Below are 17,268 nucleotides of genomic sequence, written 5' to 3' on the forward strand. Positions count from 1 at the left end.
TCCAGGTATATGTGTGTGTGTGTCGACTGTCCAGGTGTGTGTGTGTGTGTGTCGACTGTCCAGGTGTGTGTGTGTGTGTCGACTGTCCAGGTGTGTGTGTGTGTGTGTGTGTGTGTGTGTGTGTGTGTGTGTGTGTCGACTGTCCAGGTATGTGTGTGTGTGTGTGTGTGTGTGTGTGTGTGTGTGTCGACTGTCCAGGTATATGTGTGTCGACTGTCCAGGTGTGTGTGTGTGTGTCGACTGTCCAGGTGTGTGTGTCGACTGTCCAGGTGTGTGTGTGTGTGTCGACTGTCCAGGTGTGTGTGTGTGTGTGTGTGTGTGTGTCGACTGTCCAGGTGTGTGTGTGTGTCGACTGTCCAGGTGTGTGTGTGTGTGTGTGTGTCGACTGTCCAGGTGTGTGTGTGTGTCGACTGTCCAGGGGTGTGTGTGTGTGTGTGTGTGTGTGTGTCGACTGTCCAGGGGTGTGTGTGTCGACTGTCCAGGTATGTGTGTGTGTGTGTGTGTGTGTCAACTGTCCAGGTATATGTGTGTGTGTGTGTGTCGACTGTCCAGGTGTGTGTGTGTGTGTCGACTGTCCAGGTGTGTGTGTGTGTGTGTGTGTGTGTGTGTGTGTCGACTGTCCAGGTGTGTGTGTGTGTGTGTGTGTGTGTGTGTCGACTGTCCAGGTGTGTGTGTGTGTGTGTGTGTGTCGACTGTCCAGGTGTGTGTGTGTGTGTGTGTACAAAAAATGATGAAGTGAATTACCATGAGTGCCAAAGCTGACAAATCGATAACCAATGTGATGTGAAACATATAATATATATAAATCAAAGTCCATATGTGAACCAACAACAAGGGAATATCCAATCACTGATGAATCGATCTGATAGTCCTATAGTAAGATACACAGTGCAGCAACCAGTGAGCAAATAGAAATCCTGTGCGAGGAAACGGCAGAACCACAAGGTGTCACCAATCACACCTGTGCACCACCTATAAAGTTGTATTCTTACCAGAGGTGAGCCGTAACGGGCCAAAAGTGTTGTACTTGTTCCCAGTAGATGGCGCTCTCCAATGGCAGGGAAAGCGAGCGATCAGATGGAACAAACTCAATGGGCACAAAGGCCGCGAAGCTCAGCGTGGATACCCAAAATGAAGAGAGACTCGCATCGTGTGTATCGTATGGTGAATCAGATTTAACCACTTAACCCCCGGACCATATTGCTGGTCAAAGACCAGAGCACTTTTTGCGAATTCGGCACTGCGTCGCTTTAACTGACAATCGCACGGTCGTGCGACATGGCTCCCAAACAAAATTGGCGTCCTTTTTTTCCCCACAAATAGAGCTTTCTTTTGGTGGTATTTGATCACCTCTGCGGTTTTTAGTTTTCGCGCTATAAACAAAAATAGAGCGACAATTTTGAAAAAAAAACAATTTTTTTTTACTTTTTGCTGCAATAAATATCCCCCAAAAATATATAAAAAAAAAAACTTTCCCTCAGTTTAGGCCGATACGTATTCTTCTACATATTTTTCGTAAAAAAAAAAAAATCGCAGTAAGCATTTATCGATTGGTTTGCACAAAAGTTATAGCGTCTACAAAATAGGGGATAGATTTATGGCATTTTTATTAAATATCGGCCGATATATCGGTCGACCTCTAGTAAAAATCCACGGAAAAGTCTGATGGAAGTCCGATCGTGTGTACGAGGCTTTAGATCAGGGATCCTCCAAACTACGGCCCTCCAGCTGTTGTAGAACTACACATCCCATGAGGCATTGTAATTCACAGACCTGACTTGCCATGGTGGGAATTGTAGTTCCTGAACAACTTGGAGGGCCGTAGTTTGAAGACCCCCCCTGTTTTTAGATGTAGCGGATTACATTTTGGTTTTCATTTATGATTTTTTTTTTTTTTGCCCTGTTTATATAGTAATGTGTGTGTGTGTGTGTGTGTGTGTGTGTGTGTGTGACAGAGTAATTGTAAGTCAAACTATCACAGCACTGGACAGGAAGGAGATGTAACTTGCAGGTATTGCGTTAGCAAGCGTGTTACTGGCAGGTGAAAACAAATGCAGCCACCACATTGTAGCGCTGGAAAGATAAAATAGAAAAGTTTTTGGATACTTCGATTTTTCTTTCTTTCTGGGTTTGGTTTTAGGTTTAGAGATCGCTCTTAATTCACATACTGACGCGTTTCTTTTTTTTGTTGTTCAGATGGGCTGGTCATGCCCCGCCTGCACGTATATCAACGTACCTACCCGCCCCGGCTGCGAGATCTGCAGTTCGGACCGCCCGACGGGCTACGTGGTTCCCGAATGGTACAAACCCGACGAGACGGAGCGACGGAGGTTACAGCAGGAGACCGACGGGCTGCAGCAGTACAAGAAGGTAGGAATCTCGCGGCGCCGCGCCTTACGGCTTCCGTGATCGGGGCGCGCAGAAGATTTTATAACGGTATTCATTGAAGCCCAACACAGAGCATAGAAGGGTCAGGTTTTTTTTATTGTCACCTGCATCAGTATTGAATATTCCCTGCACCCCTTTCACGCGGAAGCGTTTTTACAGCGTTATAGTGTTAAAATGGCGCTATTAACCACTTCCCGCCCAAGGACGTCATATGACGTCCTGGACTCTCAGTGGGGATATCTGAATGATGGGGGCAGCTACAGGCATCATTCAGATATCCATCTCTTCAGCCGGCAATTCTGCGCACCATAAGAACGATCATAGCGGCGGTTTCCCTGCTTGATCGTTCTTATAGGCGGCGGGCAGGGACGTCCCCGTCCCCCCTCCTGCTGCCATCCGGTGCTTCTCCGGGCTCTCCCGTGCCATCGGTGAAACGATCCGTCCGCGTCGGATGGGAGGCATAGAGATGACTGGGGACCAGATGGTCACCAGTCATCTCTATGATCGTCGGAGTCCCGGGCGCGGTGTGATGACGTCACGCCCGGGTACCGGAATGTAAACGAAGCCGCAATCGCGGCTGAAAGCATGAGATCTGTGAATTTTTTTTTTCACGATCTCATGCTTTCCAGCCTTGAGGAGAGATGTGGGGGGAGGGGAAGGTCTTATTGACCCCGCCTCTCTTCATAAAGAGGACCTGTCACAAACCATTCCTATTACAAGGGAAGTTTACATTCCTTGTAATAGGAATAAAAGTGATCAAAAAAAAAGTGCAAAAATAAAAAAAATTAAGTAAAATAAAAGTTCTTTTTTTTTTTTAAACGCCCCTGTCCCCGGTAGCTCGCGCTCAGAAGCGAACACACACGCAAGTCCCGCCCACATATGTAAACGCCGTTCAAACCACACATGTGAGGTATCGCCGCGTGCGTTAGAGCGCCAGCAACAATTCTAGCACTAGACCTCCTCTGTAACTCTAAATTTGTAACTTGTAAAAAAAAAAAAAAAATAAGCGTCGCCTATGGAGATTTTTAAGTACTGAAGTTTGGCGCCATTCCATAAGTGTGCGCAATTTTAAAGCGTGACATGTTGGGTATCTATTTACTCGGCGTTACATCATCTTTCACATTATGCAAAAAAATTGGGCTAACTTCACTGTTTTGTTGGTTTTTTAATTTGTGGAACCGTTTTTTTTTCCCAAAAAAGGCGTTTGAAAAATGATTGCGCAAATACCGTGCGAGATAAAAAGTTGCAATGACCGCCATTTTATTCCCTAGGATGTCTGCTAAAAAAAAACATATATATATATATATATATATATATATATATATATATATATATATATATATATATATATATATATATATATATATATATATATATATATATAGTGTTTGGGGGGTTCTGAGTAATTTTCTAGCAAACAAATGATTTTTGCATGTAGGAGAGAAGTGCCAGAAGAGGCTAAAGGCAAGAGGCAAGTGGTTAAAACGCTCCTAAAACGCTCTCAATGGACCCTTTCACACGGAGTCCTGCAAGCAGCATCTTTGGAGCAGCTTTTGGGCGCTGAAAAAAACGCTCCAAAAAAAAAAAGCCCCTCTCCATTGAAATGAATTGATAGATCTGTAAAAACGCCTTACCCTTTCACACAGAGGCGCTGCAAAAACGCCCTAAAACTTTAGGGTCTTAGCGGCGCTTTACAAGCACATTGGGATTGCAGATGAGGCTTCGCTCAAAAAAACGGCCGAAAAATGCTCGAAAAACGCCCCTGTGTGAAAGGGGCCTAAGTGCAGCACATGGCGGGAATTCACCTTATCAAGAACACGGACCCAAAACATTTTTCGTATTGTTTACAATTATGGAATGTTTTATTTTTTATTTTTTTTTCTTCCATGCCTTCCTGTCCTGGTGACAAGCGCCCACCCCCATTTCTTGTATGGGTGTCACAGGTACAGGAAGTGAGGGAAGATCTCTGCATAGGGGACACAGAAATGAAAGCCGGTAAACCGTGAAAGCCAAGGAGTTTACCAATATCCCATCCTAGGGTTAGGGTTGGGGTTGGGGTTTCCCATTGAAGAATATGACTAGGACTCAGGAATTGGAACAGGGACCTCCCCCAAAGGTCAGAAGGCGGGTTCCCAGTGGTCAAAGGTCACACGGCGTGGCTGACCCTCCCCCACCAAAGTGTACCGCATACCCCAACTAAGTGGGGGAATGAACAAGTCGGGGGGAAAGCGTTTCGGAGATGCAGGAGAACCCCTTTTTAACTACTTGCCAACCGGCAAATTCTGACACTTCTCCGAAATTTTTTTTTTTTTGTTTTCTTTTTATAGAAACATATATACAGTGAAACCTCGGATTACGAGTATAATCCATTCCAGGAGAATGCTCATAATCCAAAGTACTTGCATATCAAAGCAAGTTTCCCCATAGAAGTCAATGGAAACAAAAATAATTTTGTTCCGCATTGACTTCAATGGCATGCAATACCGCATGTGGCCAGAAGTGGGGGGGCGCCGGAGAGCCTCGGAAACACCCAGAAAGGCCCGAGGACAGCTCGGCTGAACTCGGAAAGGCATGGGAACACGGAGTATTTCCGGGGTTTTCTGAACGCCTCGGCTGAGGCGCCCCCCGCACATCAGGCAAAACGCAGTACTGCACACCGCTTTGGCTTTAATCCTGCTCGAAATGTAGTTCTAAAACATCTGGGGTGCCGAGGTTCACCCATCACTGCTTTATAGAATAAAATAATGAGTGTTGCAATTTTGTGTCACACGACCATTTTTCAATCGCAATTTTAAAAAAAAGGAATGAATTGTATTGCACACAAATATAATACCATTTTTTTTTTTTTTTGTAAAATGTTACACCAAGTAAATAGATACCCAACATGTCGCACTTTGCGTCCTTCTGTGGAATGGCGGCAAACCACGGTACTTAAATTCCTCCATAAGCGACGCTTTAAACTCCATTACTGGTTACCAGTTTAGAGTCCCACAGGAGGTCTGGTGCTAGATTTATTGCTCCCTCTCTGACGTTTGCGACAATAACTTGCGTGTGTACTGCGATCACAATTTTGCATATGCGCGTGGGAGTACCATATGCGTTCTCATTTGCGCGTAAGCACAGAGGATGGGGCCGAGACTGCAGGCATGACGCAAGGAGCTGGTCAGAGACTGCAGGCGTGACGCAGGGAGCTGGTCAGAGACTGCAGGCAGGACGCAGGGAGCTGGTCAGAGACTGCAGGCAGGACGCAGGGAGCTGGTCAGAGACTGCAGGCAGGACGCAGGGAGCTGGTCAGAGACTGCAGGCAAGACGCAGGGAGCTGGTCAGAGACTGCAGGCAGGACGCAAGGAGCTGGTCAGAGACTGCAGGCAGGACGCAAGGAGCTGGTCAGAGACTGCAGGCAGGACGCAGGGAGCTGGTCAGAGACTGCAGGCAGGACGCAGGGAGCTGGTCAGAGACTGCAGGCAGGACGCAGGGAGCTGGTCAGAGACTGCAGGCAGGACGCAGGGAGCTGGTCAGAGACTGCAGGCAGGACGCAGGGAGCTGGTCAGAGACTGCAGGCAGGACGCAGGGAGCTGGTCAGAGACTGCAGGCAGGACGCAGGGAGCTGGTCAGAGACTGCAGGCAGGACGCAGGGAGCTGGTCAGAGACTGCAGGCAGGACGCAGGGAGCTGGTCAGAGACTGCAGGCAGGACGCAGGGAGCTGGTCAGAGACTGCAGGCAGGACGCAGGGAGCTGGTCAGAGACTGCAGGCAGGACGCAGGGAGCTGGTCAGAGACTGCAGGCAGGACGCAGGGAGCTGGTCAGAGACTGCATGATGCAGACGTCGTATCTGGTCAGAGACTGCATGATGCAGACGTCGTATCTGGTCAGAGACTGCATGATGCAGACGTCGTATCTGGTAAATGACTGTATGCAGGAGTACCAAGGGCTGCACAATAAGTAGGGACAGGGCCACAAGGGGCCCCTGGGCTGCAGATTGGTCAGCAGGGTTGTAGATGTTATTTTTAGTATCTTTTTAGCCCTGAATGCTTTTTTTTTCCATTTTTAGATTTATCTAACTTCTTCCTTTGTTGGTCCCTCACAGAGAAAATCGTTCTTGTTTTGGGAAGTGATATTTTATTTTTAATTTTTTTGACGAAGTTCTTCTCTCCTTTCTTTTTTTTGTGTTTAAATCTTCCAGGAAAAAGGAAGTAGAGAAGACCCGTCCTCTTCCCAGCACAAGCCGAACGAGGGATCTCTGTCTAGCGAATTCGTCATCATATCTGCATAAGCGGCGCTCTTCTGACCCTGGCGGCTGAGCAAGATGCAAAGGGGAGCTTCTTCATGCGTGGTACCCCTCCCCCCCCCCCCCATCCTCGGGCCGCTCTGCTTCCAACCGATGGGGGGGGAAAAACGTCTTCCGGGACTGACACAAAGCCTCTAGCTGTTTTGTCCTTTTTTAATGGGATTTGTGGTTAAAATGAAGAACACGTTCATTTGCTTTTAGTTATTTGTGTCGTAGCCATCTGCTGGTGAAAACGGGTATTGCAGATTGACCGTACAGAATGTAATAGTTCTCTGTGATGCAGCGCTGTAATTGGGGAGGGGCCTATATGGGGTATTTAATAAGGTGCCAACTCTTCATTATAAAGAACAAAGACTTTGGTAAATTTTACTAGGATTATGACAACTCTGAATCTTTTAATGCTGATTTTGTGATTATCCTATCCTATGAGGGGTTCCCACCATCCCTGTGCCGAGGGGGTTCCCACCATCCCTGTGCCGAGTTCCCAGGTCTGTAGACCATTGAGGAGTTACCAAGATGTCAATCTGATGCACTTGGCAACCCTTAACAAAGGAGAAAATGCCAACCAGCAGGGGAGACGGGGAATCTTTCTTTTTTTTTTTTTTTTTTTTTTTTTTTTTGCGTGCTGGCAATCTTATGTGGCCCATACCAAGGTCCCTCAATTACAGGCCCCTTGCACCCCTCACTAAGATCACACTAGGTAGAGTTTGTACCAATGCATCCCTCATCTTTCCTCTAGAGGTGGCACAGAGGGTAAGGTTTGTACCACTGCATCCCTCATCTAGAGGTGGCACAGAGGGTTTTGTACCGCTGCATCCCCCCCATCTCTCCTCTAGAGGTGGCACAGGGTAGAATTTGTACCACTGGACCCCCCCACCATCTTTCCAGAGGGTAGAGTTTGTACCGCTGAGCCCCCCCATCTCTCCTCTATAGGTGGCACAGAGACTAGGGTTTGTACCGCTGCTTCCCCATCTCTACTATAGAGGTGGCACAAAGGGTAGGGTTTGTACCGCTGCATCCCCCCTATCGCTCCTCTAGAGATGGCACAGGGTAGAATTTGTACCACTGGACCCCCCACCATCTTTCCTCTATAGGTGGCACAGAGGGTAGAATTTGTACCGCTGCCTCTCCCCCATCTCTCCTCTATAGGCAGCACAGAGGGTAGGGTTTGTACCGCTGCATTCACATCTCTCCTATAGAGGTGGCACAGAGGGTAGGGTTTCTACCGCTGCATCCCCCATCTCTCCTATAGAGGTGGCACACAGGGTATAGTTTGTACCGCTGCCCCTCTCTCTATTCCCCCCCCCCCTCCCAATCTCTCCTATAGAGGTGGCACAGAGGGTAGAGTTTGTCCTGCTGAACTCTCCCCCCATCTCTCCTCTATAGGTGGCACAGAGGGTAGGGTTTGTACCACTGCATCCCCATCTCTCCTACAGAGGTGGCACAGAGGATAGTGTTTGTACCACTGCATCCCCATCTCTCCTACAGAGGTGGCACAGAGGGTAGTGTTTGTACCACTGCATCCCCATCTCTCCTATAGAAGTGGCACAGAGGATAATGTTTGTACCACTGCATCCCCATCTCTTCTATAGAGGGACAGAGGGTAGGGTTTTCTGCTGCCTCCGCCCACACCTTTCCTACTGGGGACACACAGGGTAGAATTTGTACCGTTGCCACCCCCACCTCTTCCCTACTGGGGACACAGAATGTAGACTATATATTGCTGCCTCGCCCATCGTTTCCCCACTGGGGGCACAGAGGGTAAAGTTTGTAAATTAAATCCCAAACGTGCCTTCATTATTTTTAAAGCTCTTTTAATTTTTTTATTTCTTGGATCATTTTATATCAAATCCCCTTCACATTTTCCTGTCTTCACTCCCGTTTAGGTCTCGGCTACGGGGGCATTTTTTGATCATGCTAAAAAGTTTTTCACCTTGCATGAGGCAGAATAGTCCGCAATGTGACGATGGCTGCCTGCTAGACCCGCCCACATGATTAGAGATGAATAAATCCACCTATCAATAATACATTTACCAGGGAAATGGTGACCAACCAACAGCTTTCCCATGTACAGTAATATCTTGGATTTCGAGTAACGCGGTTAACGAGCGTTTTGCAATACGAGCTGCTATTTAAAAAAAAAAAAAAAACTTGACTCGGTTTGCGAGTGTTGCCCCCTAAAGCAAGCAGGATTCAAGCTTCTGTGGTGTGCAGTACCACATTTTGGCCAGGGGCGCTGGTGACGCTCGGGCCTTTCAGAGCCGCTTGTGTGCACTCTGAAACACTCCGTTTCTGAGTCTCTCTGGCGCCCCCCCAACCTGTGTCCACATGCTGTACTGCATACAATAGAAGTCAATGTGGAACGAATTATCGTGGTTTCCACTGACTTCTATGGGGAAACTCACTTTGATATGCAAGTGTTTTGGATTACAAGCATTCTCCTGGAACGGATTATGCTCGTAATCTGAGGTTCTACTGTACATCGATCATAAAGTGCCCATGTACCCTGTCCTGAACGGTAGAGATCCAAATACTTCTTTGCATGGGGCGTTTTTTTTTTTTTTTTGGTAACGGATCTTTTTGGCTCCTAGCGATGTGAACGATCGTTGGGTTGCCTTCGTTGAGTTTCATGGTTTGATTCTATACTTTTGTTGCTGCTCTGATGTTTTATCCATGTGACTGAACTCATTGTTCCTGTTAGGATGGACTGTTGTTGTTGTGTTTTTTTTGCCTTCTTTAGTATTTTAAAGTATTGGATATATTTTTACAAATGGTTTGTACATATATGAATAAATACAAGTCGTTATTACTTATCCAAGACACAGTGAATAGTTGTGGAATTCTTTATTATTCAATGTTTGTTTATGTATGTAAACCTGTGCTTGCCTACACTGATCAGCCATAGCATTATGACCACCCACCTAATATTGAATAAGTCCCCATTTTTGCCACCAAAACCGCCCTGTCCCATCATGGCATGGACTCGAGGCACTAGACTTCTGAAGGTACACTGTGGTATCTGTCACCAAGCAGATCCTTGAAGTCCTGTAAGTTGCAAAGTGGGACCTCAGTGGATCGCATTTCCAATAGTGCATCGTGGTGCCATCACTTCACCAGGTGAGTGACACATAATGCAAAAGAAAACCTGATTCATCTGACCAGGCCACCTCCTTCTATTGCTCTGTGCTCCAGATCTGATGCTCGCATTACCATTGTAGGCTCTTTTGGCTGTGGACACGGCATGGGCATTCTGACCGGTCTGCAGGCTACACAGCCCCATACACAACAAACTGCGATGCTCTGTGTGTTCTGATACCTTTCCATCAGAACCAGCATTGGAGCTCCAGTGGTTCACACTACCTGGGCCATCCTTCGCTCACCACGTTCGTCAATGAGGCTTGGCCGCCCATGATCCTTTATCAATTTTGAGCTCCAGTAGGTTTTCTAGTGGATCGGACTACACAGCCCAACCTTCCCTTCCCGCCTCCATCAAGACGCCTTTCCCTTGCTGCCTCCATCAAGGCGCCTTTCCCTTGCTGCCTCCATCAAGGCGCTTTCCCCCTTGCTGCCTCCATCAAGGCGCTTTCCCCCTTGCTGCCTCCATCAAGGCGCTTTCCCCCTTGCTGCCTCCATCAAGGCGCCTTCCCCTTGCTGCCTCCATCAAGGCGCCTTGGCCCTCCCCGCCTCCATCAAGGAGCCTTGGCCCTCCCCGCCTCCATCAAGGCGCCTTGGCCCTCCCCGCCTCCATCAAGGCGCCTTGGCCCTCGCCGTGTCATTTACACAGTAATCAGTCCAGAGGGAAGGCTCATTGATGGAGGTGGGGGGTGGTTCATTGATGGAGGAGGGGAGAGTCATCTTGATGGAGAGGGGGGGGGGGTAAAGGCACCCTCAAGGTGCCTTCCCTTCTTCACTTTCCCTCAAGGTGCCTTCCCCTCTTCACTTCCCCTCCCCGCTTCCCTCAAGGTGACTTTCCCTTTTCACTTCGCCTGCCTCAAGGTGCCTTTCCCTCCCGCCTCCATCAAGGTACCTTTCCCTCCCCTCCCCGCCTCCATCAAGGTGCCTTCTCCCTCCCCGCCTCCATCAAGGTGCCTTCCCCCTCCCCGCCTCCAAGGTGCCTTCCCCTCCCCGCCTCCAAGGTGCCTTCCCCTCCCCGCCTCCATCAAGGTACCTTCCCCCTCCCCGCCTCCAAGGTGCCTTCCCCTCCCCGCCTCCATCAAGGTGCCATCCCCGCCTCCATCAAGGTGTCATCCCCCTCCCCTCCCTGCCTCCATTATGGTGCCTTCCCCTCTTCCCTCCCCCTCCCCCTTTCCTTCAAAATGACTCTCCCCTTGTCTATCAATGATCCACCCCCACCTTTCCGCTGCACTGATTACTGCATGCACTCATTATTGTGTAAATGACACTGGCAGGAAAGGGTTTAACCACTAGGGGGCGATGAAGGGGTTAAGTGTGTCCTAGGGATGTGTTCTAACTGTGGGGCATGGGCTACCAGTGACGCGACAGTAATCACTGCTCCCGATGACGGTGAACATCAGATCACTGTCCTGTCACTAGGCAGAACAGGGAAATGCCTTGTTTAAATAAGCATCTCCCCGTTCTGCCTCTCCAGACCTCAATCGCGGGCCGCCGGCGAACATCGAGTTCCCGGGACCCACGAGCACACTCCCGAGGCAAGCGGAGGGGTCGCGCGCCCCCTGGGCAGCAAATTCAACGAGATGTACAGGTATACCTATGCCCGTGCCATTCTGCCGACGTCTATCGGCGTGCGGCGCTTGGGAAGTGGTTAACATGGCATGGCCCCTCTTTGTTGTCCCAACAACCTCCACTCTTCTGTGGAGGGCTTTGTACATGATTTTGGGATTACAATCGGCATTCCAATTCAGTAGGGTTGAGGTCGGGTCTCTGTGCAGGTCACTAAACTGGTACCAACATGTCTTTATGGAGTTGGCTTTGTACACAGGGGCACAGTCATGGTGGAACAGAGAAGGGTTTTCACAAAACTATTACCACGAGGTTGGAAAAGCACATTTTGTCTATAATAGTGGTTCCCGGTCCTCAAGTATGCCCAACAGGCCATGTTCTTGGAATTTCCATCATGTAAAAAAAAAATCATAAATCGCAATCCATGGACACTAAAAACCTGTTGGGGATGCACGAGGGCTGAGGTTGGGAACGTGAGTTCCTCCTCACCAAACCTGGTCACACCATTGGCTAGATTCACAAAGAGTTAGGCCGGCGTATCAGTAGACACGCCAACGTAACTCTGAATCTGCGCCGTCCTAAGATTAAGTGTATTCTCAAACTGAGATACACTTAAACCCTTAAACCTATCGAAGATACGACGGCTTGCGCTGTCGTATCTTGGGGTGCAATATTTAGGCTGCCCGCTAGGTGGCGCTTCCGTTGATTTCGGCGTAGAATATGTAAATCACTAGATACGCCTATTCACGAACGTACGATTGCCCGTCGCAGTAAAGATACGCCGTTTACATAAGGCATTTTCAGGCGTAAAGTTATTCCATCAAATAGCTGGCCTAGTCAATGTTAAGTATGGCTGTCGTTCCCGCGTCAAAATTTGAAAATTTTACGTCGTTTGCGTAAGTCGTCCGTGAATAGGTCTGGACGTAATTTACGTCCACGTTGAAACCAATACGTCCTTGCGGCGTACTTTGCCGCAATGCACACTGGGATATGTACATGGACGGCGCATGCGCCGTTCGAGAAAAACGTCAATCACGTCGGGTCACAACTTATTTACATAAAACACGCCCCCCTGTTTCAAATTTGAATTAGGCGGTCTTACGCCGGCCTATTTACGCTACGCCGCCGCAACTTACAGAGCAAGTGCTTTGAGAATACAGCACTTGTCCGTCTAAGTTGCGGAGGCGTAGCGTAAATAGGATACGTTACGCCCGCACAAAATTACGCCGATCTACAAGAATCTGACCCCATGTCTTTATGGAGGTGGCTTTGTACACGGGGGGGGGGGGGGGGCACAGTTATGCTGGACAAGAAAAGGTTCTTCACCAAAGTGTTACCGCAAGGTTGGAAGAGCACAATTGTCTAAAACTGTCTTTGCATGGCGTACTATTAATGGAACCCTTCACGTCTCCTTGATGGGCAATTCTTTTTTTTTTTTTTTTTTTTTTTTCTTGAAAATTAGAGGATCAAATGTCCAGAAACTCCATCTGCCTTGGACATTTCTGACATGGAGGTAAAAGTTCTCGGACTCTCACCTGTCACGTACGTGGCCGTCGTGGTCCTTTTTTAAGCCAGTGGTTCTCCACCCTGTCCTCAAGTCCCCCCAACAAGCCACGTTTTAGGAATTTCCCTTTAGATAAAATAGCTGTCAAAAATACCAAGCCATTGACTTTCTTATTTAAAGCAACTGTGCAAGATGAAGAAAACCTGCAAACATGGCCTGTTGGGAGAACTTGAGGACCATCGCTTTAAGCAATCGTCTCTTCTCTGCAGTGGAAGCCGCAGGCCGGCTCTCCATCTGAGATTTCTGAGAAGTCTCCCCGGGTGGGTCACCCATCAGGTGGCAGATCTGACTTGTGGTTTTTACTGGGAAACGTGCATGTGGTCTCTAAAGACTGGAAATTAAAAGTACCCTGCGAGGCAAGCTGGCCGGAGACATCCAAAATATTTCTTGTGGTTACTGTGCCTCTCCGGTACACGTAAAAATATGTCCACTTACAGAAACGGCACCTCACTTCCAGAAAATGCTTCTTTTTTTTTTCTATTTTGGATGGTGTGGGGAAGGATCAGAGGAACAGAAAATATTCTTTGGACCGACTTTTATTCTTTATTTTCTTCACTGCTGGCCATTTTTTTATTTTTTGTGTCTTGTGTTTTTATGTGTTTTTTTTTTTGTCTTTTAATGTTTTTTGTGTGTGTTTTTATTTTATTTTTTATTTTTTTTTATTTTTTTTTATTTTTTCCTTTGACGTTCAATAATTAATCTTTATGGTTGAAATATTAAATGTGTCAACATTTTTTAAAACTGAACTTCACTCAAAATTAACTATTTTAAATCCTTATGCCGCCAGCGTTGGTAAATAGGTAGGAAAGTGTATATATTAGTATATATTATATTATATTTACTTGTTTTAAACTTTTTATTACATTTAATCACTTCTAGGTAGATTCAGGTACATGGGTGCAAACTTGCGGCGGCGTAGCTTAGCCTGTTTAGGCTACGCCGCCGTAAGTTAGCTAGGCAAGTACATGATTCTCAATGTACTTGCCTGCTAATATACGGCGGCGTAGCCTAAAGCGGGCGGGCGTAAGGGCGCCGAATTCAAATGTGTTGGAGGGGGGGGGGGTGTTTTATGGTAATGAGGCTTGACCTCACGTTTTTTACGGGTTTTTTTTTTTTAATGCGCATGCGCTGGGCACCTACATTTCCCAGTGTGCATTGCGGCTAATTACGCCGCACGGGCCTATTGATTTCGACGTGGACATAAACGACGTAAATCCCGATTCGCGGATGACTTGCACAAACAACGTCAAAAATTCTAATCTCGCGGCGGGAACGGCGGCCATACTTTAACATTGTTATTCCACCTAATAGATGGAATAACTTTAGGCCTGCCAATGCCTTTCGGAAACGGCGTAAAACTACTACTGCGGCGGCCGGGCGTATGTTCGTGAATCGGCGTATCAACTCATTTACATATTCTACGCCGACCGCAATGGAAGCGCCACCTAGCGGCCATCCGAAATATTGCAATCTAAGATAGGACGGCGCAAGCCGTCGTATCTTAGATATGTTTAAGCGTATCTCTGTTTGAGCATACGCTTAACCACTTAACGCCCGCCCACTGTATATGTACGTCCTCTTTTTAAAGATGGATATCTCAGTAACGGCAGCAGCTGCTGCCACAACCGAGGTATCCATCTCTTCTGTGGGCGGGCGTGTAAACGATAACAGCGGTCTCCGCGCGATCGGCGTTATCGGTGGCGGGAGAGGGGCCCCCCTCCCGCCACTCTTCTGCGCCCTCCGCCGATTGCCGGAGCCGTCGGTAGCGGCGGAGGAGATCGGATGCTGCCGCCTGGTGTGTGAGGACTTGAGTGAGGGCAAGATGGCCCCCACCCGTCCTCATAGCTTTGCTGGGCGGAAGTGACGTCAAAACGTCAGTCCCGCCCAGCGTCTTAAAGAGACAATTTTTTTTTTTCTTGCATTTAAGTCTAAATATGAGATGTGAGGTCTTTTTGACCCCAGATCTCATATTTAAGAGGACCTGTCATGCTTTTTTCTATTACAAGCAATGTTTACATTCCTTGTAATAGGAATAAAAGTGATACTTTTTTTTTTTTTTATTTCAGTGTAAAAAATAATAAAATCAATAAAAATAAATAGGAAAACAAAAAAAAAATTAAAAAAAGCGCCCCGTCGAGCTCGCGCGCAGAAGCGAACGCATACGTGAATAGCGCCCGCACATGAAAACGGTGTTCAAACCACACATGTGAGGTATCGCCGCGATCGTTAGAGCGAGATCAATAATTCTAGCCCTAGACCTACTCTGTAGCTCAAAAAATGCAACCTATAGAAATTTTTAAACGTCGCCTATCGAGATTTTTAAGGGTAAAAGTTTGACGCCATGCCACGAGCGGGCGCTATTTTAAAGCGTGACATGTTGGGTATCATTTTACTCGGTGTAACATTATCTTTCACAATATATAAAAAAATTGGGCCAAATTTATTGTTGTCTTATTTTTTTTTTATTCAAAAAAGTTAATTTTTTCCAAAAAAAGTGCGCTTGTAAGACCGCTGCGCAAATACGGTGTTACAAAAAGTATTGCGATGACCGTCATTTTATTCTCTAGGGTGTTAGAAAAAAAATATATATAATGTTTGGGGGTTTTAAGTAATTTTCTAGCAAAAAAAACTGTTTAGGTCTTGTAAACACCGAATCTGAAAAACACCCAAGGTCCTTGAAGTGGTTAAACATAAGTCGGCGTAGATTCTGAGTTAGGTCGGCTTATCTACTGATAAGTCGGCCTAACTCTTTCTGAATCTACCTATTACTGTATATACTCGAGTATAAGCCGAGTTTTTCAGCACATTTTTTTTTTCTGCTGAAAATACCCCCCCTCGGCTTATATTCAAGTCACCTTTTTGCGCCTGATCTCCCGGACTTTGGATACCCGGTACTGGCCAGCCGTACTTGGCACACATGTAGCCCCACTCTTCCTCTACAAGTGTGCAAAGTTTGTTGGCCGGGGAGCACCGATTTTTCAAAGCCGGGCACCCCTTCCATAGACTCCCATGTTAAACCATAATTTTTTCCAGTGACTTTGGGGACCCGGTACCGGCCGGTCGTAGGTCCCCTGGACCTGGAACTTGGCACACATGTAGCCCCATTTCTCCTCTACAAGTGTGCAAAGTTTGTTGTCTGGGGAACCTACAGCGGGTGAGCACCGATTTTTCAAAGCTGGGCACCCCTTCCATAGACTCCTATGTTAAACGTCAGTCTAGGCATGGGCACAGTGAGACAAAGTGAGGCATGTAGATGGACACCCTTGGCTTATACTCGAGTCAATACATTTCCCATTTTTTTTGTGGTAAAATTAGGTGCCTCGGCTTATATTCGGGTCGGCTTATACTCGAGTATATACGGTATATTATATTTACTTGTTTTATTACATTTAATCACTTACTTCCTGGTTTATGGCATATCAAAATGATGTCATAGGTCCCAGGAGTCTTCAGTAGGGGGAGGAGGGGGTTTTCTCAGCTAAGCACACACCCTCCTGCCTGCATGCCTGAGTTAAGGGCAGGTGGATTCTAGGAAGCAAGTGCTACAGGAAACATCTGCCCTTACTCAATATGGCGGAGGCCAGAAATACTAGGGGTGGGGGTTTCACAGTGATTTATTTACAGGATAAAGCATGGAGGGATGGGGGAGTTTGCTTTGAGAAATAGAAATTAGTTATATAGCATTTTTGGTTGTAGTGTAGTTGTGCACAAATGTGAGAGCTTTGATTTGTATAGTGGCTGTAATGGCAGCAATCTTTAGCAGCCTCATATAACATTACTACAGTCTTTTACCATCTCCTGTATCATGTCTGCACTCTCTGACCATCTCCTGTATCATGTCTGCAGTCTCTGACCATCTCCTGTATCATATCTGCAGTCTCTGACCATCTCCTGTATCATGTCTGCAGTCTCTGACCATCTCCTGTATCATGTCTGCAGTCTCTGACCATCTCCTGTATCATGTCTGCAGTCTCTGACCATCTCCTGTATCATGTCTGCAGTCTCTGACCATCTCCTGTATCATGTCTGCAGTCTCTGACCATCTCCTGTTTCAGGTCTGCAGTCTCTGATCATCGCCTTTAGTATGGCTGCAGTCTCCGACCATCTTCTATAACACATCTGTAATCTCTTACCGTCTCCTGTATCATGTCTGCTGTCTCCGACCATCTCCTGTATCATGTCTGCAGTCTCTGACCATCTCTTAGATCATGTCTGCAGTCTCTGACCATCTCCTATATCATGTCGGCAGTCTCTGACCGTCTCTTAGATCATGTCTGCAGTCTCTGACCATCTCCTGTATCATGTCTGCAGTCTCTGAACATCTCCT

The 17,268-nt window shown here is 47.2% G+C and overlaps 1 protein-coding gene across 1 annotated transcript in view; it reads left to right on the forward strand.

Annotated features, from left to right (window-relative positions):
* Positions 1–17,268, forward strand: part of RBCK1 (RANBP2-type and C3HC4-type zinc finger containing 1) — a 57,366-nt gene that overhangs the window by 23,406 nt on the left and 16,692 nt on the right. Inside the window, exon 8 of the mRNA XM_040355182.1 lies at positions 2,197–2,370. Within this exon, the coding sequence (XP_040211116.1) occupies positions 2,197–2,370 (174 nt within the window). The remainder of the gene's footprint in view (positions 1–2,196; positions 2,371–17,268) is intronic.

The sequence above is a fragment of the Rana temporaria genome, chromosome 5 (assembly GCF_905171775.1).
Source record: "Rana temporaria chromosome 5, aRanTem1.1, whole genome shotgun sequence".
Taxonomy (NCBI): domain Eukaryota; kingdom Metazoa; phylum Chordata; class Amphibia; order Anura; family Ranidae; genus Rana; species Rana temporaria.